We start from the raw sequence: 25,074 nt of genomic DNA on the forward strand, positions 1-25,074 counted from the left end.
CCCTTTTCAGCCCAGGCCTCTCCTGTCCATCAAAGCACAAAGCAACCTTCACAAGTCAGGACAGGGAGGGGCCACTGGGACGGAGTTTGGATTTCTGGAAAGTCCACACCTTCTCCTGCCATCTGTCGGCACTCAGATCTTCCATTCTAGACAGTTTCCAGATCTGCTACTGTGTCCAGTCAGAATTTGAAGTTCTTTCTCGGCTGTAGCATTCTTTGCTTTCAATGATCCATTCTCGCTTGGACATGCTGGAACTGGAATTATGGCAGCCTGAGCCCAGAAAGCAGTTTTCACCTTATGATGACACAAAGGCCACTTTCCAGACATCCAGGACAGCCACCTTATTTGGAGTCGGGCACTGGAGAGGTGCCAGGAGAGAAGGGAGTGGCTGGGAGTGCCCAGTTTATAGAGAAAGGAAAGGGCTAGCAAAGACCCTGAATAAAAGGCATCTGGGGCCATCATTCTCATTTCAGAAGGGTATTCACCAGGAGAAAGTCAGAAGTCAACATCTACAGAGAGATGTTTAGCTTTACAAGTGTCCTCTCAAAAATAACACCAGAAAATAAAAAAGCATGTTTACGTAAGACAACAATGATGTGAAAAATATGTACTTAGATGCATGACCTGGAAAAGCTGGAGAGAAATATAAAAAGTTGCTATTTTGGGGGGAGGGGGTGGCTTGAATGGGTGTTTTTCTCCAAATTATCCTTAATGTCTTTTCCTATTTTAAAGAAAATCATAATATTTGGCATTGCCAGAGAGACCTGCCTAGACTTTTGGGGGATATTTTCCAAGGGAGTTCCAGGTTTTAGGGGCCCGTCTGAAAACGAATTTATTGTGTAAAACCCACGCTTAGGCCACTTTCTCCTGGAACTAATTTCTCTTTAATGGTGATAGGATTACTTCTAATTTGCAGCACTCATCGCAATGTCATTAAAGGCTGGTATCAGTGTACTGAGCTCCAAACCTTTTGTCACGAATAGGAAGGTGGAGGAAAGAAAGGCGCTTGTGCAACAAAACAGCCTATGGTGTCACCCTCTCAGGCGCGACCTCACTGGGGCCGACGACAGCCGTAGCTGCATTAGCCCCTAAGATGCAATGCACCATCTGCAACTGTGCTGCAGCAGGAGCCGCGGCCACGGCTGGAGAGGTCATACGAGCCTCCCGCTCCCGTGCCGCACCCACGAGTGCCGGGGGTGGCGGGGAGGATGAGGGGAGTTGGTAACAGCATCGCCATGGCAACAGTGACGTCCTTTTACCCTGGATCTAATTGGAGGAAACCCCGTGGCCGAAGCCGCAGCCTGCCGGCCAACCGAACTTGCCCAAGCCGACCCACCCTCCTAGCCTTCGCTTCCCCTCTCGCCCCGCCCCCTTCGCCCCCTTCCGCGCGCTCAGTCCTGATTGGTCAGTAGCAGGACGGGAGGCGGGACCCTTCGAGGCAGCTCGGCGCGTCATTGGGTGGTGGGAGCGAGGGCAGCAGCCCGGCGGTCCGCCTCTCGGCTCCGAGGTAGGCTGAGACGGGAGGGTCCTCGGCTAAAGCCAAAAGCGGATCAAAGTGGTGGGACTCGCGCCGCGGCCGCGGAGACGTGAAGGTGAGCGCCAGGGTCGCCCTCGGCCCTCCTCGGGTCTGGCCGGGCCTGAGGGCCGGGCGGGAGGCCAGCCCCGGGGGGCGGCCGGCCTCTTCGCCGCTCTCCTCAGGGACGGCTCCGGCGGGAAGGTGCGGGCCAACGGCCGCTTCCATTTTGGGCCGGGCGGGAACGGGAGCGGCCCTTCCTCCTCATCCTTTTTCTCCCGCCGCGGGCCGCCTCGGCGGGCGTCCCCCGGCCTCCTGGGCACCCCGCGGGGAGCGTGGGCGGGGGAGGGAAATTCAACTGGGCCGCGCGTGCGGCGACAGACAAAAGGGGCTGCGGGCTGCGGGCGGGCGGCGGGGCGGCGGGCGCATTGTCTGACGGCGCCGCCCCCGCCCTTCTGCCTGCGTCCCCGCCCGCCGCCCTCCCGCAGGCCCCCCGCACGCCTGCTAGCGATCCGGGTCGGTGCTCGTCCTCGCTCTCCTGTCCCCGTCCCCATGGAGAAGACGGAGCTGATCCAGAAGGCCAAGCTGGCCGAGCAGGCCGAGCGCTACGACGACATGGCCACCTGCATGAAGGCCGTGACGGAGCAGGGCGCCGAGCTGTCCAACGAGGAGCGCAACCTGCTCTCGGTGGCCTACAAGAACGTGGTCGGGGGCCGCAGGTCCGCCTGGAGGGTCATCTCGAGTATCGAGCAGAAAACCGACACCTCCGACAAGAAGTTGCAGCTGATTAAGGACTATCGGGAGAAAGTGGAGTCCGAGCTGAGGTCCATCTGCACCACGGTCCTGGTGAGTCTGCGGTTGGCCGGGCGGCGGGAGCCGGGGAGTAGGGCGTTTGGGGCGCAGAGGCCCCTTTGTGTGCGGCCTTTCATTAGAATTTCACGGGGTCCGGGACGGAACGGGAGCCGGGGCTTGCCTAATTGTCCGTCGACGTAGAGAGTTTGAGACTGTTAGCCTTGGCCTCCTTAATGTGTTATTTCGGTTCTTGAGATCAAGGAGTTGCTTTTTTTTCCCCTAGCAGTAAGTAGATTTTTCCTAGATGCTGGTTGCTGCCACATCAAATAACTTTGAAACATGTTAGTGGGTTTGTACAAGGCTGAAAATCGTTTTTGAGTTTACTGAGGAGGTCTGGGAACCCTTTATACACGTATTTAATCCATTTCTAGGCTTCAGGTTTCAGTTGAAAGAAGGTACCGTCACCTTTTCTATAGACAACGTGTGTAAGTCGATTTTCCTCCCAAACCTAGTAATGGAAATTTACTTCGAAAATCTGAAGAGATTCTTCATCTTTAAAGAAAGGATGTCTTTTGAGCTTTTTTCTTGTTAAAAACAAGGAAGGGAGAGTTTGTGAAAAAGGCTGAGCTAAATCAAAAGAATAAAATGTCCTGGTAAATTCCAGTATTTGATAACATTTCTTTGCTATTACATAGCTCCACTTACACTAATGTGTTGAAATGAGTTCGTATCTGATGTGAAAGCAAGAAAAGCTTTCCAGGTTTTGACCTGTCTAGTCTGAGCACGGTGGCTATTGGGTGGAGTAGGGTGACTGCTGTGATTCACCCTTGTTAGTGAGAGTGAATATTTTTAGCTTTGTCACTGTATGGATCTTTTGATCAGTAAGATAAGGTTTTAAAATTTAAATACCAGCATTATCTCCCGGAGTATTTTAATACTGCAAAGAGTCTTTTCTGTGTTAAAATGTGAAATATCTTATGTGGTTGTCTTTTTAAAGTGCCACTCTTACAAGGGGCCTCCTGATTTTTGACGTGTTTGTTCCGTGTTGTATTTCAGGTGGGCTTTGAAAGAAAGCATGCTAGATTGATGATTTTTCAAGAGAGAATAGGGGGGAAATGCCTCTTTCTCTTGCAGTCTTTTTCTTTCTTGCTCCATCAGATTCGTGAAGCAGTATTTTTTTTTCTTTCACCTATTCCTGTATAGATAACAGGTGATCTGAACAGTTTTCCAGTACAGATAACACGTGATCTGAACAAAATCATGGCTGATGGAGAGAGCTGGTTTAAAGCACAAAGAAAGCAATGCAGAGAGTGTAAGAAGTAGAGAAAACTTTATTGAGATTACTTACTTTATGTAGGCGAGACTCTGTTCATCTGTGTCTTAGCTTCCACTACCTGCCTGGCATAGAGGAGGTACTTAGAGAAGCTTTTTGAACTAAAATTGCTTGTATTCAAAAAATTTGCCAACTTGAAAGTGATGGTATACTTCAGTCACATATGGTAATGGTTATTGACAACATCCATTCTGTTATCAAGGAAGACTCAAAAGAACTCCATAGGTTACGGGGAAGCTTTTCTATACATGTGTTATGTTGGGGTGCTCTCATAGCATATTTCAGTCTCTTTTTCTGTTCTGTTACTACTTTACAGTTTGTTACTTACCTTGCAACAATTCAGAATTACTACAGAATTTTTCCGGTTCTCTAACAAGTTAGCTGGGAATGTTTTTTATTTTGTGGCCCTTAAAAATTTCAGTTTTTATGATGGCGTAAGTGGAGGAGAGTTTGCTTAATTGATAAGTGACTTAAAAGAGGGATCAGGTATATTACAGTAGACTTTCCAAACAGATCGTTTCAGTAGGAGAGAACCCCTAAAATTAGGATAGGGTTTAAAAAATACTATATGTCTATATATACACACACGTATATACTGAGTGAAATAGAAGAGTTAAACTTGATTAATTAGACACCAAGGCATAAATAAAATATTTTTATTAGTAAAATGGCTTAAGAAACTAATTGTGACTTAATGCCATGTGCAGGGCATTGTGCTAAGCAGCATGGGGAGGAACAAAGCTGAGAACCATAGGTTTTGTCCTCCAGTAATTTACGGTAAGGAGTGAGTATGAGAAATATGCGAATATAAGTGACATATAATTCCCTTAAGATGGTCATAAACAAAGTGCTGTGTAGTTCAGTGGAAACAGAAACCTCAGGAAAGGGTTCACAAAGGGTGGCTTTTAGAATGAGCATTGAGGGAGGAGAATTTGGGGGCTGAGGGTATCAGTATTCCAAGCAGAAGGAATATACAGGATAGACCTAATTCATGGAAGGTTTCTGTGTGAAGAGCAGAATATATGTAGAGCTGTTGAGGAGAAAAGCCAGTAATGGAAGGTAGGGACTATATAAGAGAATGTCAGAAGGAATTTTCCTCGTTTGAATGACATTGGGGAAGGCATTGAAGATTTTTGGTGTGCCTGTGGCAGCATCTAGAATTCATGGTTTTAGTGCTGATTACCAGTTTGTAATCTGAACTGATAAGTGATAGACTAGTGAACCAGAGTCTGATAATTGGTAAAATAGTGATTTAATAAGGAGTCTATCAAAATAATGGGGAAAGAAGAATGAAATCTAAAGTTGCTGAACATAAATGCTAAAGCTGGTTTTTTCTTTCTTTTTTTTTTCCCCTTTTGGTGAACAAGAAGGAGAATTTGGTATGGAGGTAATAGGTGAAACTGACTTGTTATAGCTACTAAAAGAGTAACATGGATACTGCAGAATTTTGGTCTTTAATAGCCAAAGATTCTCAACCTCTTTCCCTTTCATAGAGTAGATTGAGGCTGAAATTATTTGGAATATTTACTCAAAATGAACATGGTGGACAACTCTCAACCCTTTTTATAATCACTGTTTTGAAAGAGGTTACTGAGGCAGTAAAAAATGTCAAAATATGAAAAAGTAGTATAAAGAGCAAAGGAGATTAACAGGGCCCAAATGACCAAGACCAAAATCTTAGTAGAATTTGAGAGAAATTAAAGAAGATATCACCAAGTTATGTCTGTCTCTCTGTTATTTGTGAAACCAGAGGGTTGGGCTAAAATTTCCAAGTCTCTTCCAGTTCAGGTATTTTGAAACTATAAAGTTATATGGTCTTAGTCATTGTACTTGTGCTCTGACTTCTAGCTGTAAAATGGGTAGTTTTTTAAGTCCAGGTCGAAGATATGTCATCAGTTGTTTAAAAAATGTTGAAAAACGAATGACCTTAGTGAAATGTCTTAAGGAAGTGATGATGCAGAAGTCATTGGTGATCCTACAAGAAGTGTTGGAAATAGCAAAGCTTAAGTGAAAAGATTAGTAAGTCGTATGACAACCAGGCAGTGTCTACAACCATGAATAGGGTGTTTAAGAATTGTTAAGAACTTGTTAAGTCAGGGCAAATTGAAGAAAGCAGAGGCGTCCACAAAGCCTTTCTGGGACTTGGGAACTAACATCATTTACAAAGTCTGTGACCTTGGAGTAAGAACAGGGCATTCAGAGAATAGCATACCAAGATAACCTCTGTCTCAAACAACCCCGTGTTATCCTTGCATGTTGATGATCTTAGTAGACTAATTTCAGTAGGTTGCTTCAGTATAATATATAAAAATTTTAGAAGCTACGGTCTATGTTAGGATTTTTTTTTAAACTAAGAAACGTTTAAAATAAATAGAAACTGAAAGTTGTCTATGTTGGTGTGTAAAACCTCTGTAATCTTAATTCAGTAATATGCTTGAATTTAGTTATATTCTAAATTAATTTCTTAATGAAAGTATGTCTAGTGCTGGTTATTATTTTGAAGTAAGACCGGTATGTTGTTCTTGATGAATCTTAATGTAATCCTGTTGACATGGTGGAAAAATTACTGCCTCTGGAATCAGGCTGTTTTTATTTTATGACTACAGGCAAGTTTCTCTCAGCCTCTGTTTCTTCCTCTATAAATTGATGATGATGGTGCTTGCCCTTTATAGGCTTGTAGTTAAAATAATAGCTAATAACTAACATTTATTGGGCATTTACTGTACACTAAGCACTATTTTAAGCGCTTGATATATTCACCTTGTTCCCACTGGCTAGACTGATAGTATTATTTCTGTTTTAAAGTTGAGAAAACAGGGGCATAAGGAACTTAAGGAATTTGGTCAACATCACAAAGGCAGTGGTAGAGCAAGAATTTGAACCCAGGTGGTATGACTCCAGGTGAAATTAAATGAAACACATTTGGTCCTAAATAACATGGTGGCTGACTGAAGATCACAGTGTTTTGAGGAATTTATACAGTTTAATAAGTATGTTATGTTTATAAGTTAGGAGGGAGGGAAGATAGATCTGGTGGAAAAAACTTACACAGCCTGTAATTTTGAAGCCTTCCTTATATACAGGATATTGAAATAAAATTTAAAAAACTTAACTTTTGGATTTTTTACCTTTAGATTATAGGCTCCTTGAAGCCAAGAGTTGTTTTTAAAGAGTAAAATGGAATAGAGTATTGTACATATAGGCATATAAGTTTTGATCAGCAGTTCTCAACTGGGGTGAATTTACCTGCCAGGAGACATTTGGCAGATTCTCTGGAGACAGTTTTTGATTGTCAGGACTGGGATGGGACTGAGGATGTGCTACTAACATGATGAGTAGAAGCCTAAATGCTGCTAGCATCACATAATATATAGGAAAATCCCCCACAGCAAAGAATTACCTGGCCCAAAATGTCAGTAATGCTGAGGTTGAGAAACCAGGTAAGATCACAAATAAAACAAGCATTATTGAGTTGTACTGAATGGTATAATACCCGTCCTTTGGATTCTTACTAATATGTTGGCATTTTGTCAGAACCCTTTGTCTAGACTTAAGTCACTTTTTTTTCTTTGACACTTTTGTGTGTATGCTATTTAACTCCACAGTTCACCTTTCTGGAACTTACTCAGTGGGTCCTGTAATTTCAGATTTCCACCTCAGGGTTACCTCCATGGCCCTGAGCTTTTTCCTTTTAAAAACTTGGCACAAAGAAAAAGGATCCAATTGTAATTATAGTGAAGTCTATTTAGGAAGAGGCAGTTAAAATTAATGAACAGCAAATAGTCTCCCTCTCCTTCATAACTGCTAGTAATAGTTTGACATACGTGGTTCCCGGATGTTTAACCCCATAGCGTGTGTCTATTTGGAAGTTGCGTGATTATATTAATGCCCTATTGAGCGTTTAGGTTGTAAATAGTTTTTCTCCATTATAAACAACATTGGGAAGAACATCCTTGTTGCATGCTTTATGCTGGGATTTACTTAGGTTAAGTTTCTTGAAATGGAATTTCCAAATCAGAAGATGGGCATTTTTTCTTTCCCCCCCAGAGAGTCCTCTGAAAAGATTGTACATGTTTATACTGTCATCAGCAGTTGTTGAGAGGGGCCATTTCCCCTTACCCTCTCCAGCACAGTTATTTGAGGTTAACAAAAATCTAGTGACTGTAGGGTTTGAAAATTTACCTCTTTGTTCAGTATTGGATGTAATGAGGACTTACCTTGTTCTCACAAAGGGCTAGTTATGACTTTTTTTTAAAAGTCTCATATACAGTTTCACTTATAAGATGATACCATAGCATGAGATTAGTTAATTCAAGATGTTTGACAGTTGGGAAATCTGCTTTATGATATATATCAATACCAATTTTTGTATTTAGCACTAGTTCTTTCAGAGTAACAACAGAAGCTATCTGTACCATTGACTTTTCTTGATATCAAGGAAGGGTGGTAAACAGGCATCATTTAAAAGATGTGAAAAAATTATAGTCCATCCATTCTCCTTTAATCAAACTCTTAATCCATGAGTAAATCAACGATGAAGGTTTCTTGAATATTTCATAGTAAATAATTTGACTGGATTCTAAAACATTGTTTACATATTAAAGTGTTTAAAGACAAAATGATGATATCTAGGGCTTCAAAATAAAGGATAGGGGTGCAGATGAAACAAGTGTGTCTATGAATTAATATAGTTGCAGCTAGCTTTAATGGGAATTCATTATATTATGTTCTCTCCTCTTGTGTATGTTTGAAATTTTCCATAATTGAAAAGCTTCCTTTTATCCCACCCCCCGAAATTCTACTCTTAGGTATTTACACAAGAGGGAAAGATCTGTACAAGAATGGCCATAGCAGCTTTGTTCTAAGAGCAGAAAACTGAAACAGTCCACTAGTAGGAACATGAATAAACAGTGGTATATTCATACTGTGGAATACTACTCAGCAGTAAAAAGGAATGGACTACTGCTACATACTACAGTATAGATGAATGTCAAAAACATGCTATGTAGAAGAAGCTTTGTGTGAAAAAGTACATGTTATTCCATTTATATGAAATTCTAGAACAAGTAGAAGTAGTCTGTGGATGAAAAATCAGAAGAGTGGTGGCCTCGGATTGGAGACAGGGATTGACTGGCAAGGGACAGGAGGAAACTTTCTGTGATGATTGTGTGTTCTTTGTGTTGATATGGATTTGAGTTACACAGGTGTATGCGTTTGTGGGAACTCAGCAAATATGCACTTAACATTTGTACATTTTATTGTATATGAATTTTACTTCAAAAGAAAATAAATTCTAGTTAGTGATATTCATGTACTGATGTCTTTAGTTTACACAAAAATTAATAGAAATGGATGGGTATGTGATAAAGCAGTATGGTAAAAGGTTAATGGTAGGATCTAGGTGGTGGGTATGTGGGTGCTCACTGTAATTGTTGGTTGCCATGTATTAGGGGTATGGGGTACATTGCTGTGGTTGAATGCCTTTAATACTTAGAGCAAGAGAAGTCGTGAAACCCTTAATCTCAAGATAGGTGTGGAAAGGTATTGATACCCAGCTAGCAGATAGGAATGATAGACTTGACACCATAGCTTTTGTTTTTATTTGATGGTGAATGCTAAGTAGATAGCTGGAGTTACAGGGTGCAGTGGAAGACTTGCATAACAGATCATACTCTGGGGCAGTGGTTCTCTAACTTCTTGGTCTTAGGACCCCTTTGCACACACTTAAAAATATTATAGAACCTAAAAGCTTTTGTTTGTGTAGATTAGATTTATAGATATTTATTATTAGAAATTAAAACAGAATTTTATAATCCATTTAGAATAACAAACCCATTAGAAGTTAATATAGCTTGTTTTTTTTCAATTGTAAAATACACATGATATAAAATTGACTGTTTTACGCATACAGTTCTGTGCCATTAAGTACATTCACACTGTTGTGCAGCCATCACCACTGTCCATCTCTAGACTCACCGTGTGACTCTGAAATTCTCTACCCATTAAATAATAACTCCCAATGAGTTCCCCCTCCCCCAACTCCTGTAACCACCAGTCTACTTTCTGTCTCTGAATTTGACTATACCTCATATAAGTGGAGTCATGTATTTGTATTTGGTTTATTTCACTTAGCATAGGGTTTTCCTGTTTATTCATGTTGTACATGTATCAGATTTCATGCCTTTTTATGGCTGAATAATATTCCATTGTATGGATATACTACATTTAAAATTTTTGTCACCTCTTGGTGGAGATTTGTGTTGCTTCCACCTTTTGGCTGTGAAAAATAATGCTTCTGTGAACCTTTGGGTACATGTTTTTATGTGGACATGTTTTTATTTCTCTTGGGTATATACTTGGGTCAAAAGGTAACTGAGAAACTGCCAGACTGTTTTCCAAAGTGGACACACCATTTTAAATTCCCATCAGCAGCATACTAGAGTGTCGATATCTCTACAGCCTCACCAACAATCCTACTGGGTGTGAAGTGGTATGTCACTGCTTTTGATTTGTATATCTCAGCTGATTAATAGATGTTGAACATATTTTTATGTGCTTATTGGCCATTTGTATATTTTTGGAAAATTGTCAGTTCAAATCCTTCGCTCATTTTTAAATTGAGTTGTCTTTTTATTGAGTTGTAAAGTTCTTTATATATTTTGGATTCTGCACCTTTATCAGATTTGTGATTTACAAGTATTTTCTCCCATTCTGTAGGTTGTCTTTTACTTTCTTGATAGTGTTCTTTGAAATGCAAAAGTTGTTAATTTTGATGAAGTCTGACTTATTTTTTTTCTTAGGTTGCTTGCGCTTTTGTTGTGATGTTTGAGAAACCACTACCTAATCCAAGGTCATGAAGATTTACACCTGTGCTTTCATCTAAGCATTTTATTGTCTTAGTTCTTTCATTTAGATTTTTGGTCCATTTTGGGTTAATTTTTGCATATGGTGTGAAGAAGGGGTCCAACCTTCATTCTTTTCATGTGGCTATCCAGTTGTCCCAGCACCATTTATTGAAATATTAATTCATATGTCCTTGATCTGAAATTCTCAACTTTTGGAAAAAATAACAAGTGGTTTGGCATAAAAAGTTCACTTAAGGAAAACTTATGATTACTCCATTCTTCATGCTGCAGCCAAAATGTTCACCCAAAGCACTCCATGTTTTGTTTTCCTCCGCTTACTCAATGCTTTTCTTGCTTGCAGAGCCTTCCTTCTCCCATTTCTGTGTTGAAATCACCTATTCTGCAAGATGTAATTTAGGTGTCACTGCACTCTTTCCCAGTTAGTTACCAAGTATAGCTTATTAATACTTTCAGATCTGTTTCTTTCACTATCGTATGTGCAATTATGGGTAGGAGAGATGTCTGTTTACCTGTATGGAAACTGAGGCATATTGATTTGTTTAGTTATACAGCCAGTTAGCTGTGACCTTAGATTCAACTCTAGAATAGTGCCCTTTCCATTCTCACTGCCTTTCATCGTAAAGCCTTCCTTTGTAGACCCTGTTCTTCTGAGATCACCTCATCTTTCTCTGAAGTCTCTCTTGTGTGGAAGTTAGGGAGAATCAGCACTTTATAAGTGGGGGAGGGAATAATTAACACCTAAAAAAATTTTGAAACCTTTATCATATTTGCTGGAGTCCAAGTTCCTTAACAGGACTTACGAAACCTTCCAGCCTTTTTCTTTAGCTTCATTTCTAAATATTCCTTCCCTCTGTGTTCCAGCCATTTGAGCTACCTATGCTTCTTACCTTTGCTCTGATTCTCTCCCCCATGTGAAAATGGGTCATTATATTAATGTAGTATTTTCTTTCTCACCGTCTAGTAATGAGACCCAATTTTGTCTTGTCTGGAGTTTATCAGTGTCCTGAGTTCCTCTTGTGGCTGCATCTAGTTCAGATCAATTTTGGTAAGCTATAAGGGTATATAAGAATAAAGATTAAATCTTTATTTTCTTGTCCTATACTCTGTTAAGCACTACTTTATTTTTCAAGGTTATTTTTTGTGCTATACCCAGTAGTTCAATTGAATGTAATCAGTAACCCATGTAAGTTTAGTTGCAGATGCAGAATAATTTCCTTAACATGGCCTCTTAGATTCTTGTTGACCCTGTTCTTCCCTTGGTAGACTAAAGGCTAGACTAGAGGGTTGTATATAATATAGCTGCAGAGATAAATGTATGTGGCATGGGTTAGCCACAATAAAAAAAAAAAATTAGCCTGCAAATATATAATTTCTATAATGTAGAAATGGCTTAATTCAACTTGTCATAGACTTTTGAAAGACAAAGCTTATGTGAAAGTACACTAGTGTCTTTTTGCTAGTATACGATACTATCTATTTTTAGTATTCCTAAGATATAGCAAAACTTGACCCATATACCAAGAAAGGCAGTTTTGACCTATTTTTAATTACTTGAACATATTTTCTTTTAGCTGTCTGTCCAGTTGGACTACTCATGACCAAGCTAAGATTTGACTCCTCGTTCTGTTAGTTTTGTTTTTACTTTTAAGGAAAATTCTTGTTTTCTCAGTGTAATTTTCTTTTTACTTTGAAAATTGAAGTGGCTAACATAGTTTCTGGATAGTAGTAAATTGCACGTTCTCTAAAGGGAAGGAAGTATGGACATTGATACTTTCCTTAGTTCTCTCGGTAGGACTGAACTTGACAGTGTTGATAAATTGTGCTTGTGTATGGGTAATTGTTTTTGATGCAGGTTGACAAATTTGGAAAGCAGTATTGGTGTTGTCAGTGTATGTATTAAATTGTCCTTCCAGACCTTTATATCTTGGCCAGATAGTTGGGAATCTTTGAGCAGTGGGGGTACCATTCCTTACCTTTTACCTTGCTGTTATGGCCGCATGGTCTCCAGCTGCTAAAATGTGGAGATACAGCAAGTCAGAGACAAAGGACTGGACATTACATTTGTTTCTAAGAATATCTGGAATTGGCTCGGATGCTGTGGGTGAAGTAAGGGGACAAAGACCATGATTATCTTTAATACTGGCACGTTGCAGTTCACACAAACCCATTATTTGTCAGAGGCTAAAACTCTGTTATGTGTCTTCACTGCAGTCATAGCAGCTCTGTAAGCTGAGTTGGAAGACAGGATGAACATTCCTATACAAGAGAGCATTTATATTGTTTTTGTTTTAAGTGCTAATTGTTTAGGGGAGGGGAGAGGGGTGTACTATGCCCACAAAAGGGTCATCCCAGCCCATGAAAAGCACTACTGTGCTACAGCGGATGTTGATAGCAATACTACTGTCATTGGGGCCTGGGTTGTGGGATGGTGGTTGCTAGCCATCTAATAGACCAGGAGAAAGAATTTGGAAATAATTGGGGATGGGGAGATAGATAAAGCTCTTTCTCTTTTTATTAAGAACCTTGGATTCTTTTTATCTGTTTCCTCCCCTTCCCCTCTGCCTGCTTATCCTCTGGGTTTTAGCTACTTATTTCCTTTTGCCCACAAAAATAATTAACCACTTGATTACATGAATTACTCTGGCTTATTATTACGTTCCCTCTAACTGCAGTAGCACCCCTTTAGGCTTGAGGAATTCTCTGACCATGACGATAGTTCATCATGACACATTAATCATAATAATTCTTGATTCATTAATATGACAGATATTTCAGCCAGTATTGGATTTGAGGTCTTTTGTTACTTTTAGAATCATATCACAAAAGTTTGGACACTTCTGGTACAAGGTGGTTTTTAGTCTACACCCTTCCTCCCAGGAAGGCATGTTCATATTCATCAATGCTCCAGAGCTGTTTGAATTTTAGCAAATAGAAATTAGAGATATGAAGACCCAGTAACACTTTTTCATGGATTTCCCCCTCTCAAATCAGGATAAGGAAGAATCGTTCATTTGCGTTGCCTGATGAGTAAAACAGTGCTGTATGCTTATGGTCCAGGGTTTGTCTCCTTGGCCTTATGGGCTCCAGATCTACTTTGTCGGCATACTGAGAAGCAAACTGCAAGAATTACAAGTCAGGCAGAGTGGTGGTCTAGCCGTGTTTATTGCTTGCAGGCAAAATTACTAGAGGAACCAAATTAGCGTTAGAAGATTGTTTGATGAGCAGCAAGAGGCAGTAGTTGGATGATCTTCCAAGACTGCTGCATCCAGCTTCAGTATAGGTGCTTACTATTGGATGACTGTTCATAAACCCGAGTACCCTCTTCTCTGAATAGTGCTGGAGATACTAGCAGTGTTGCTTTTTCACTTTCCCCCCAACACCTGCTGTATTCCCATCACCTAATGAGTGCCTATATGTTTTGCTTCTTAGAGCACCACTTCAGGTATTTGGGAGCACCTCTTTGTTGCTCCATGCTTTTCCTGGTGGTGCAAGAATGGTAATATAATAGCAGTAAGTTTGGATGTCAGTCAGTTGGGACAGTGCTTCCCAGCTCCTTTTGTGGCACTCACAGACAAACCATATTGGTGTGGCACGCTGGGGAAGATGGATTTTCCCCCCAGCTTCACCCTGCTTCTGAGGTGGCTGAGGGGATCAGTACTCCTTTATCACTTACATTAGTTAGAAGCTCTAGGTTTAGAGTCTAAACCTGAAGGACCAGTGAGTGCTAGGCTTCAAGTTTATCCTTTAACAGACCATTGGGAATTTTGAGCAAGGGATTAACATGCCTAGAATGGAATTTATGCTTAATCTTGCAGCAGGGTATCAAATGGATTAGAGAAAGAAGCCTGAAACCTTGTAGATTAGTTAGGTCTTTGGATTAGTTGAAGTGAAATGATACAGTTAACTCGGGTAATAGAAATAGGAATGAGGCTGAGAGGATAGATCAAAATACGGGTACAGAGATATAATCAGTAAGGCTTTGCAACTGGTGGGAGGGGTGGGAAATGGAGAGTGAAAAGGCAAAGGTTGTACTGATAAGCCTGAGTGAATAGGAGGTAGGAGGATAGTGGAGAATTAGTAGAAATAAGGAATATAAATATAGAAACAGGTTTGGAATTAAATTTATTCTTGTTTAGGGCATATTGAGGTCTAAATGAGTATCATTTAGAAGTGTGTAAGAATAGTCAGTAATACTACTGAGAAGTTAGGATTGTGGATGGGATAGTGGGAGGGGTTACATTACCCCTGAGTTTATTGCAGTTTATAGTATGGCCTTTATCCTTGTTGACTCAAACACACCAGGTGGAGCCGTTTTTCAGAGATGGATCCACAGTAATCAAGCTCATGTGACTGATGTGTAAAACCAGTAATATTCATTTATTTGTTTACTGTGACGAATAACTAGCACAAAGATTGAAATACTTGTGTTGGCATGACCAGGAAATTCTCATTCAGGAGGCAGATAGGCTCACACAGGAATCAAGTCTAACCAGGAAGTTGTTTAGTAAGGTGGCATTATAACAGGAGAAATTGGATGGCTGCTCAAATGTTTAATGTCCATCATCTCCAGGGTAGGGCTTGGATTGATCAGTGGGTTGATTGACTGTGATTACTCCCCCTAGACGACATAGTTATCCCTTAATGTCCAAGGGGGGTTGATTCCAGGAGCCCCTGCAGGTACCTAAATCTGCAGATGCTCAAGTCCCTTACATAAAACGGTGTAGTATAGTGAATATAGTCGGCCCTCCCTCTGAGCAACTTCTAGATTATGACTGTATATTGGATTCATTGTCTGTATCCCTTTTCTGTTTCCATGCTTCTCACTGTTCTTTCTGATCGACTCATCCTTACTTTTAAAGTATGTTTACTGTACATACTGTCAGATTATAGTCAAGTCTTGCATTCTTATTAATTTGCTACACATATATGTGTGTATATATTCTAGATGAAATGAAGTCTTTTCCTTTAGTGGTTTATAGTTAAGAGAGGGAGGATGTATGTTCCTGAAGTATACTGTGTTCTTTGCCAAAGTTTCCACAGTCTTGACTTGGAGAAAATTATGTCCAGAGGCTTGGGTGATTAAGTGTGGGGGCCAAGGAAGTAAGAAGCATTAGGATGACACCCAGTTTCTAACTAGGGCAAGTGAATGCTTCTCCTAAGGCAGGAAATTGAGTAGGGGAGGAGAATCAACAGCAGATTGTGTTAGGAAGACAAATTTAATGCGTTTTAAATGAGTAAAGTTTAAAGTCCCAAAGACCCATCCAGATGTCAATAAATATAAATAGGAGCACTCGGCCTGGAGCTTGAGAGAAAGATTTGTGTGGTGGTGCATGGTGACTAAGATTTGTGTACCAAGCAGTGTTCTAAGTAATTTGTATTAAGTGACTCCCTTCACAACAACCTGCGAGGTAGGGATCGTCATTAACTCTGTTTTACAGAAGAATAAACTGAGGTGTGAACTGCAGAAGTAAATTGCCCAGCTAGGTAAAGAGCAGGTTTGTGAGTCATTAGCACACAGATACTGGTTTAAGTTGTGCCAATAAAAATCTAAAATGAACCCACATCTTGTCAGTTACCTTAAAATGGATAGTGAGCTTGAAATATTTGAGATTCATGATTATTCTGATGAAATATTTCCTCCTGGTAACAGTTTGTATTGTCATAGTTAATTGTCAGACTTTAGAAAGTACAGTCTTAAAAGGCAGGTACTTGTTGTTGGTTTGGGTGGGGTGGGGTGGGTGCACTAACTATCCTTAAAAATTGAAATAATCCTCTACAAGAGGGTTGGAAAACACATGCCTTTTTATATCCAGTCAATCTTTTGCATATATGTAATACGAAAGAACAGATACTGACTGGTATATATAAAAAAGATAAACAAGTGTATACTGTATAGCACAGGGAAACATATTCAATATCTCGTAGCTTAAAAAAGAATATGAAAAGAATATGAAAATGAATATATGTATATTCATGTATGACTGAAGAATTGTGCTGTACACAAGGAATTGACACAACATTGTAAACTGACTATTCCTCAGTTTAAAAAAAAAAGAACTTTTGTCTTAAATAATCTGACATACTGTCCTCTGCAAACTTGAGATATCATACATGTATTGTCATTCAGCATCTTGTAATAATTCTGTATTGTTATAATTTTGAAAGAATGTTTTCATAGATTATGACCAGGGATTTTCCAGTTACTTAGAATTTGAGTTGCTGTAATTATTCTACTTGGTGACTCCTCTTTTATGCCATTACTTCTTCCTTCCCACTCTAAAAAGTTTCTTCTAGTAAAAGCCTGAATGGGAACTTCTGTCTTTGTCTGGAAATGTCTTTCTTTTGTACTTGCTTTTATATGGTACTTTAATTGGTTATAGAATTCTAGCTGACAGCTGTTTTTCTCAGCACTTTGAAGATCCTAGGTTGTTTTCTAATGGAAAAATCAACTGTCAGTCATACTGTTGTTTCTTCCTTTATAGGTAACATGTCATTTCTCTGGTTGCTTTTAAGAGTTTTCTTGTCTTTGACATTCTGCAATTTTACCATGATGGTCTCGGTATGAATTTATTTTTATTTTATTTTGCTTGGAATTTAGTGTGCTTTTCCACTTTGAAGATTATTTATACTATTAACTGGGAGAATCTCAGCCATTATCTCTAAGCAGCATCTCTTCCTCATTCTTTCTGTTCTCCCCTGTGGAATTCCTGTCGCATATTATCTTAGATACCATATCTTAGACGTCTCTTTTTGTTTGCATCTTTTGACTTACCTGCAATATTTTTGTCTTGTTAGTTCTTTGTTCTGTGTTCTGAGTTTCTTCAAATATGCCTTCCATTTTACTAGTTCTTCTTTTTTCCCTTTTTTCTTTTCTTTTTTAAATTCTAAAAGCTCTTCTTCTCCACCACCAAGCTACATTTCTTAATATTCCTTGCATTCTGTTCTGTCTCCAAGCTTCTGTTTCCCTTTTTTTCCCCTTTGTTTTTGTAATCAAGAAAAATTTCAAACTTTCACAAAAATAAAGAGAATGCTGTAATAACACCCCCCCCCTCCCCATGTGCCATTACCCAGCTCTAGCAGTTTGGAATTCTGGAATTCTGTTTTGTTTATATCCCCAACACACAAACGCATTATTTTGAAGCCAGTCCTGAGCATCATCCGTTTAATCCATATATATAAAAATATATGTCCTTAAAAATTATTTAATATTTTAAACATACTTATTTTATGTTTTATTGCACAGTTTCATTTTTAAGTTCTTGCGTACTAACCATTTGCCTACTGATCTCTCATGATGGTGGATGTGTCCTTTGATTAGTTTTGTTACTTTAAAAATGTGGTTATAGTTTTTCCTATGGAACTTGCGTGTGCCTTGGATTATGGATGTGTCTTTACACAGTGGTTTTGATGATTTGTTTCTGCTGGGCACCCTAAGCCTTGGCCCACTTTTACACACATTTTCAGCCTGTGGATACTCACATGTATGAAATAAAAATTTGAATAGTGTCTTCACAGAACATGGGTTTGGGTTCCAGTTTTTCATGGAAGACCACACCCACTCACACTCCCAGAAAGCCCAAGAAATAACGTTCTTGGTACTTCTCAGCAGTGATAGTATTTTTCTAGGGTCCCTGTGCCTTACACACCACGTCATTTTGTTGTAAATTTTTACTTTTTGTTCTTTCATCTTCCTATCTAGCACATGAATATCTCCCTTCTTTCTTTGGAGCTCTGCTGTAGTTTGTCTTCTATTTTATCTATTTCTGTTTAGCATTTTGATTATTATTAGAAGGGAAGTTCTGTTCAGTCGTAAAGTGTTGCCACAACCAGGAAGTCATGTTTCTGCCCATCTTTTTTAAGGTGAAGGGTCACAGATTTCTTACATACTCCATACTAAGAGTGAGTGAGAGGTTTATGTGTGTGTTTTAATCTGATACATTGCTGTTTAGGTAACACTATGTGTTACCATTTCATATGGTCCAGAAGATAATACCTAAACACACATTCAGACTTGTATTTCAATTAAAAGTCTTCTGTTCGTGTATTTCATTTGTGCTAAAATCAAATAGTCACATTAACTTGTGCTTCTCATATTGGTCAGAAATGTTGGTAATATTATATCTGATTTAATATAATTGAAAATATTAATAAATGCAGTTTTATTGCCAGACAGAATCTTTAAATACAAGATATTAGATGATATACATCTGAGAAATGAACTAATACCATTAACATACAGAGAGTTTCTACATGTCAGTAAGGGGAAAAAAACTCATTGGGAAAATGGCAAGGGATATTAACATACTGTTTTTGAAAAATTGCAAATAAAACTATAGTAAGATTTTTTTCCTTATTAGATTGGAAAAGATAAAAATGATAATGCCCTGGGATCAGAAGTATCTTGAGAAATTAGAACACATACATTGCTAGTGGGAATGCAAATTGAAATTGCCTCGAGGAAGGACGGTTAAACATGTCTTCTATGGATCAAGTGTACACATGGTACATTGTTGGAAATATCAAAGGATTTGACGCAATTAAAAAATTCATCAGAGGAGACTACATAATTATGTTATGTCCATACAGTGGAATACTGTTCAGTGTACATGGAATGAGGCAGTGATAAATATATGGATATGGAATGATCTCAGGGAGTATTATATGGAGGAAGCAAGGTGTAGAACAATGTATGTAGTGTGCTCACATGGAGGGGAAGGTATGTGGATTTCAAATGTATAGAAATACCTGGAAGAATGTACAAGAAACTGGTAATGGTGGTTGCTTTGAGGGAGAGGAAGAACTGGATGTCTCAGGACCCAAGGAAGGGAGAGAAGCTTTATTTTTAACTTTTGAATTTTAGGTTAGGTGATGTATGTGTATTACGTATTATTTTAATGGAAACTGGAGTCTTATTGTGCATGAAGCGGAGATGCAAATAAGGGAAGAAGACTCCTTTGGTGTTAATGGGCTGAAGGAGCGAAACAGTGAGAAAACAGAATGGGGAGACTTTTTAAAAAAAGAAATTGTAGTAATGGTTAATTAACTATTGTACATGATTACTTTGATAAAAATAAGGAATTAAAAAAAAACAAATAATTCAAGGAAAGCTCTGCTGTCTTAAGTACTGTGTGTGAAATTCTGTGGCTGTTGCCATCCCTTGCAGCATGCTGATGTTCACTTGACAAATAATGAGTCTTACTGTGTGGTAGGCACTATGCTAAATGCTCAGTATACCATATACAGAATTTTGTAAATGAAAAATACTAAACATTTTTATCTAGAAGTTGATCTGTTTAACAGGTTGCCTCTTTGATTTAGAATCTTAGAAGTAACATACATTATTAACACTAGAGAATATTTTGATTATTTTATAGAAGAAATTAAACTAAGGAACTTGCTCTAGACGGAGACTCTGGAAGCAGAGTTTTGGTCCAGCACTTGTTCCGCTGAGGTTCAGATGTACTTCACGATGAATGTTGTGAAATTTGGTGCTTTTTAAAAATGTACATTTGGTGGCTTGGGAATTTTTTTCCTACTTACTTCTTTTTCTTTTAAAAAGGTTTTACCGTTTTCAGTGACTTTCTATTTGTGCAGTTCCTTTTCCTGTGCCCTGGGCTCTCTGCCTTGGAATGCCTTCTTCTCTCATGTTTTCTGCCTGTTTGTAAAATCTTATTTACCCTTTAAAACACAGATTACTCTATCCCTTAAGAAATATTTTATCATTTCATTAGCTCTCCCATAGGACTTTTGCTTTTTTTTTTTTTAAAGTCTTTTTGTTTATTGCATTATTTTATTTTGATGGGGGTAATTATGTTAATTTTTAGAGGAGGTACTGGGGATTGAACCTGGGACCTCTACATGCTTAGCATGCACTCTACCATTTGAGCTATACCTTTTCCCTCCTCCCATAGAACTTTTGTATATACCTTTGACCTGCCCAGGGTTTCTGAACAAGTGTGGGGAGGGCAGCGCTAATGTTGAGTGAATGGAGATCAGTGACACTAGACATCCCTTAAATGTATAGACATACAGTCCTGTATAATGAATTGTCCAGCTGCTTATTCATTTAGGTAGAAAATTTACCATTATCTGAGGCCAAAACCTAATTTTGTTTTATGTTTAAACGCAAAGTTTTTTTTTTTTCATGATTTTAATGCATACAGAATTAATCAGGAATGCAACTACCATTTAAAAACCAAGAAAAGATTGTGCCTTTTTTTTTTTGTAACTCGGCTGGTCAGGCCGTTCATGATATTTCAAGAGACTGTGCAAGTCTATTTGAAGGTTCTTGCATTCATGATGATTCTTAGAGGCAAACATTTGATTACATTATGTTTTGTGCATTAGATGTAAACATTTACTTATAGAAATACACACTGTTTTACTACAAATTTGTTTTATTTCTCTTTTATATCTTAATTAGGGCATTAATGTACATTTGAAAATTGTGTGTAGATGTATTAATACCTATTAATTTCATTTTAGGAGAGTTAAGCAGACAAAATATTAGTTATGAAAGGGGTTATTATAGGACAATTGAATAGGGGAGGAGGGGCAGAAAAGATATTAAAAAAGGAAAAGCTCTAAAAGTTCAGTATTGTTAGTTACAAAAGGTGCTTTGATTTCTGTTTTGGCATTAATAAGGTTAATATTTACAACTAGTCATCTGAATTAATAATACCTGTTCATTTGACACACAGGTGACCTCTTATTTTAAAAAAATCAAAAATTGCTCTTAGTAACATGTGGCATCACCTTTAGTTAGTGCATGCCTAAAAGTTTTAGCACCTTCTAAATGGACATTAAGTGGTAACGCAATAACTTTAATTCCTTATTTTTAAGTATTGAAATAATATTATGATCTATGATTAATGCCTTACCTGCAGGATGAGTATGTATCTTCCAAAATGTGATACTTCTAAGAATGAAAGAGGTAGCATTAGTAATTATACTGGGACAGTAGGCTTACACTGGGACTGTCCTGGGCAAACTAGGACATAAGGTCACCACTCCTTCAACACACTTCACTGTTAAAATTTTTGTTTGGTTGCCAGTAGAGGTTTGGAATTTGGTATTGGCTGAAGTGCAAGGTTTTAGCCTTGAGAATGAAAGGAAGTAAGGATCGGAATAGGCTTTGTGTTTGAGCTCTGACTGATCTCATATGCCATGTGATGTCAGCTAAATCACACAGCCTGTGAGATCAGTCATTCGTCATTGGCCTCTATCTCTATGAAAAATTTTACTTCATTCCTTAGTTTATTTTAAGTGGGCACCAGAGCAGGGGTTCAGAATTCACCATTCTTGGATTCTAAAACTTAACAGTTTTAAATCATTAACACTGTAAAATAATACAAGGCAGTTAACTGTTCAAGGCATTTACTTTATTAATGATATACAGTATTTCCATAGGTGAATTGATGAGGTGCTGAATGATGAGTTTGGATCATGTCATACATAGGTGATTCATTGCCTCCTTCGTTAAGGCAACAAATCCATTTAACCCTAGCTGATACAATTGAATGGTAATTTCTGAAAGTAGACAGCTTTTAAGATTGTAATACTCTTGTTATATAGTTTCATACAGAGATTTGAGAAGCTGTGATGTGCCACAAGATCATAGAGCTAATAACAAAATCATTTTACAAATGATACTCTGATTTCTAAAGTCATACATTTTGAAATAACCCAAAGTAACCCTGTCCCTTCTCTTCCTCTCCCTTGGACCCATCCTGTAATTCCAACTTAGCACATGCAGCCTCTAAATGGTCCTCTCAGCCCACCCCAAATCAGGGTGGTTAGGTGTGTATAACTTTCTGGATGAAATATGATTTCTTTCTTTTTTTTATAATTTTTAAAATTTACTTGTATATTTTACAATATTTTTTTAATTGAAGTATAGTTGATGTACAATATTATATGTTACATGTACAACATAGTGATTCACAAATTTTTAAAGGTTATATTTCATTTATAGTTATTACAAAATATTGACTATATTCCCCATGTTGTACAATACATTCTTGTAGCTTATTTTTACCTGGATAGTTTGTACATCTCAATCCTCCACCTCCGTTTGCCCTTCTGCCTTTCCTCTCCCCACTGGTAACCACTAGTTCCTTCTCTACATCTATGAGTCTGTTTCTTTTCTGTTATATTCACTAGTTTGTTATATTTTTTTAGATTCCATATGTAAGTGATATCTTACAGTACTTGTCTTTCTCTGTCTGACTTATTTCACTTACCATAATGCCCTCCAAGTCCATCCATACTTGTACACCAGAAACTAATACCACATTGTGAATCAACTGTACTTCAGTTAAAAAGCAAACAACCAACCAACCCACTTAAAATATGGGCCGAAGAACTGAACAGACATTTTTCCAAAAGAGGAAATACAGGTGGCCAACAGGAACATGAAAACTTGCTCAACATCACCAGTGTCAGGGAAATGCAAATCCACATCACAATGAGATATCATCTCACACCTGTCAGAATGGCCATCATCAAAAAGAACACAAATAACAAATGTTGGCAAGGATGTGGAGAAAAGGGAACCCTTGTACACTGTTGGTGGGAATGTAAATTGATGCAGCCACTGTGGAAAACAAATATGGAGGTTTCTCAACAACCTAAAAATAGGACTACCATATGGCCCAGCTGTTCCACTCCTGGGCACATATCCAAGAAAAACAAAAACATTAATTCAAAAAAGTGCATGCACTCCGCTATTAACAGCAACATTATTTGTAATTGCCAAGATATGGAAGCATCCTAAGTGCACATCAATAGGTGAATGGATAAAGAAGATGTACCATATATATGTAATGGAATACAACTCACCCACAGAAAAGAAAGATATTTTGCCATTTGCAGCCCTTCATTCACTTTTTTTTTTTCATTTCAAAAACCAGAATTTTGTAACTGAAATAAACATTTCCATTGCATCAAAAACAACAAAATACCTAGAAATAAGCTTAACCAAGGAGGTTATCTGTACTCTGAATACTGTAAAACATTGGTGAAGGAAATTGAAGATGATACAAAGAAATGGAAAGATAACTTGTGCTCTCAGATTGGAAGAATCAACATTATCAAAATGGCCATACTACCCAAACCAACCTACAGATCCAGTGCAACCCCTGTCAAAACACTCATGACATTTTTCACAGAACTAGAACAAACAGTTCCATAATGTAGATGGACCCATAAAAGGCCCAGAATTGCCAGAGCAATCTTTTGTAGGTCTTTTTTTTTCTCTTTTTTCTTTTTGTTCTCTTTTCTTATGGTTTGATGAGTAGAGAAGTTCTTTTAACATGTGTTGTAAAGTTGGTTTGGTGGTTTCTTTTAGTTTTTTGTTTATCTGTGAAGCTTTGTATTTCTCCGTCAAATGAGTCCTTCCTTGAGTGCTGAATTTTACTTTGATTTCAGTCTCTTGGAGTGGCAGCCTATAAGGGACACTTACTGTCTAGAGGCTTTTTTCTTCTTACGTGTTATATCAGTGGTTCTTTGTATAATATGTATTATTTGAAGTTGGGAATGTTAGAAAAATTTAGCTCTTACCACTAGCTAAATGTTCCATTTGTTGAATAATTTGTTGCCCTGTATATACTATGTTCTTTTGTTTATTTTTCTAATTAAATATGTAACTTAAGACCAAAGCCTTATCTTTTAGATATGCTCCATTTCATGATGTATTAACCCTTATTTTATAGGATAGTACTTAGAAGTACTGGCTTTAGTTTTAGATTCTCCCTCATTTAATTAATTTTATTACTTTGTCAAAGTTTCTTGATTCCAATGTGATTTTATGCTTCTGTAAAATTATCATAATGATTATTTATATGTAGATAATAAATACAGAGTTGTTAGAATGGGGCCTGGCATATATTGAACGTTTGAATATTTGATGAATGAATGGTTTAATCTTTCATAGTTATAGTAACATGCTGATTAAACCGATAAAAATATACAGATAGTGACTAATACATGTGCCCTAAAGTTAAAGATTGAACAAATTAATAGTGTTTTATTTAATGAATTTCAGTAAGCTGATAGAAAATTGAAAATCCTTAGAACATTTTTTGTTTGCTGTTGATTATTTTGTTTGTATTTTAAGGTTCTTTATCCGTTACCTGCTCTCTCCAAAAAGTCAATTTAGTATATAAAGAATAAGCTATATAATGAGTAACAAGAGCAGCTTATTTTGTCTTTAAAACAGAAATCACTTATAAACGAATTTAAGATAAAAATATTAGTTTGTTAAATGCCATAGACTGTTACCACTGAAGCCAAATGAATTGTTTTGGAAAAACTGTTGAAGTGATGGTATGATTATTGTATGCAAAAATAATTCAGTCCTAGAGATAGAATTTGTATTGAAGTTTTGTTATTCTTAGCCTATTCTTTAAGATGTGGAGTTGAGGAGGAATAGTCACTATATTAAATTTGCATCATTGCTATTTCTGGACAATTTCATTTCTTGTATAGATAGTTCTTTACAGCTTTTATGATATAATCCTCTTTTTTGTTATTCCCATCCCATTTTTCTGAAATTAAGCTTATTCTAAGGT

At 38.0% G+C, this 25,074-nt stretch overlaps 1 protein-coding gene across 1 annotated transcript in view; it reads left to right on the forward strand.

Moving 5' to 3' along the window:
• The first annotated feature begins 1,444 nt into the window (after positions 1 to 1,444).
• YWHAQ (tyrosine 3-monooxygenase/tryptophan 5-monooxygenase activation protein theta) overlaps positions 1,445 to 25,074 on the forward strand; it is a 32,789-nt gene continuing 9,159 nt past the window's right edge. Inside the window, exons 1-2 of the mRNA XM_031466547.2 lie at positions 1,445 to 1,592; positions 2,002 to 2,359. Of these exons, the coding sequence (XP_031322407.1) occupies positions 2,066 to 2,359 (294 nt within the window). The 5' untranslated portion in view covers positions 1,445 to 1,592; positions 2,002 to 2,065. The remainder of the gene's footprint in view (positions 1,593 to 2,001; positions 2,360 to 25,074) is intronic.

This window comes from Camelus dromedarius, chromosome 15 (genome assembly GCF_036321535.1).
Source record: "Camelus dromedarius isolate mCamDro1 chromosome 15, mCamDro1.pat, whole genome shotgun sequence".
Taxonomy (NCBI): Eukaryota; Metazoa; Chordata; class Mammalia; order Artiodactyla; family Camelidae; genus Camelus; species Camelus dromedarius.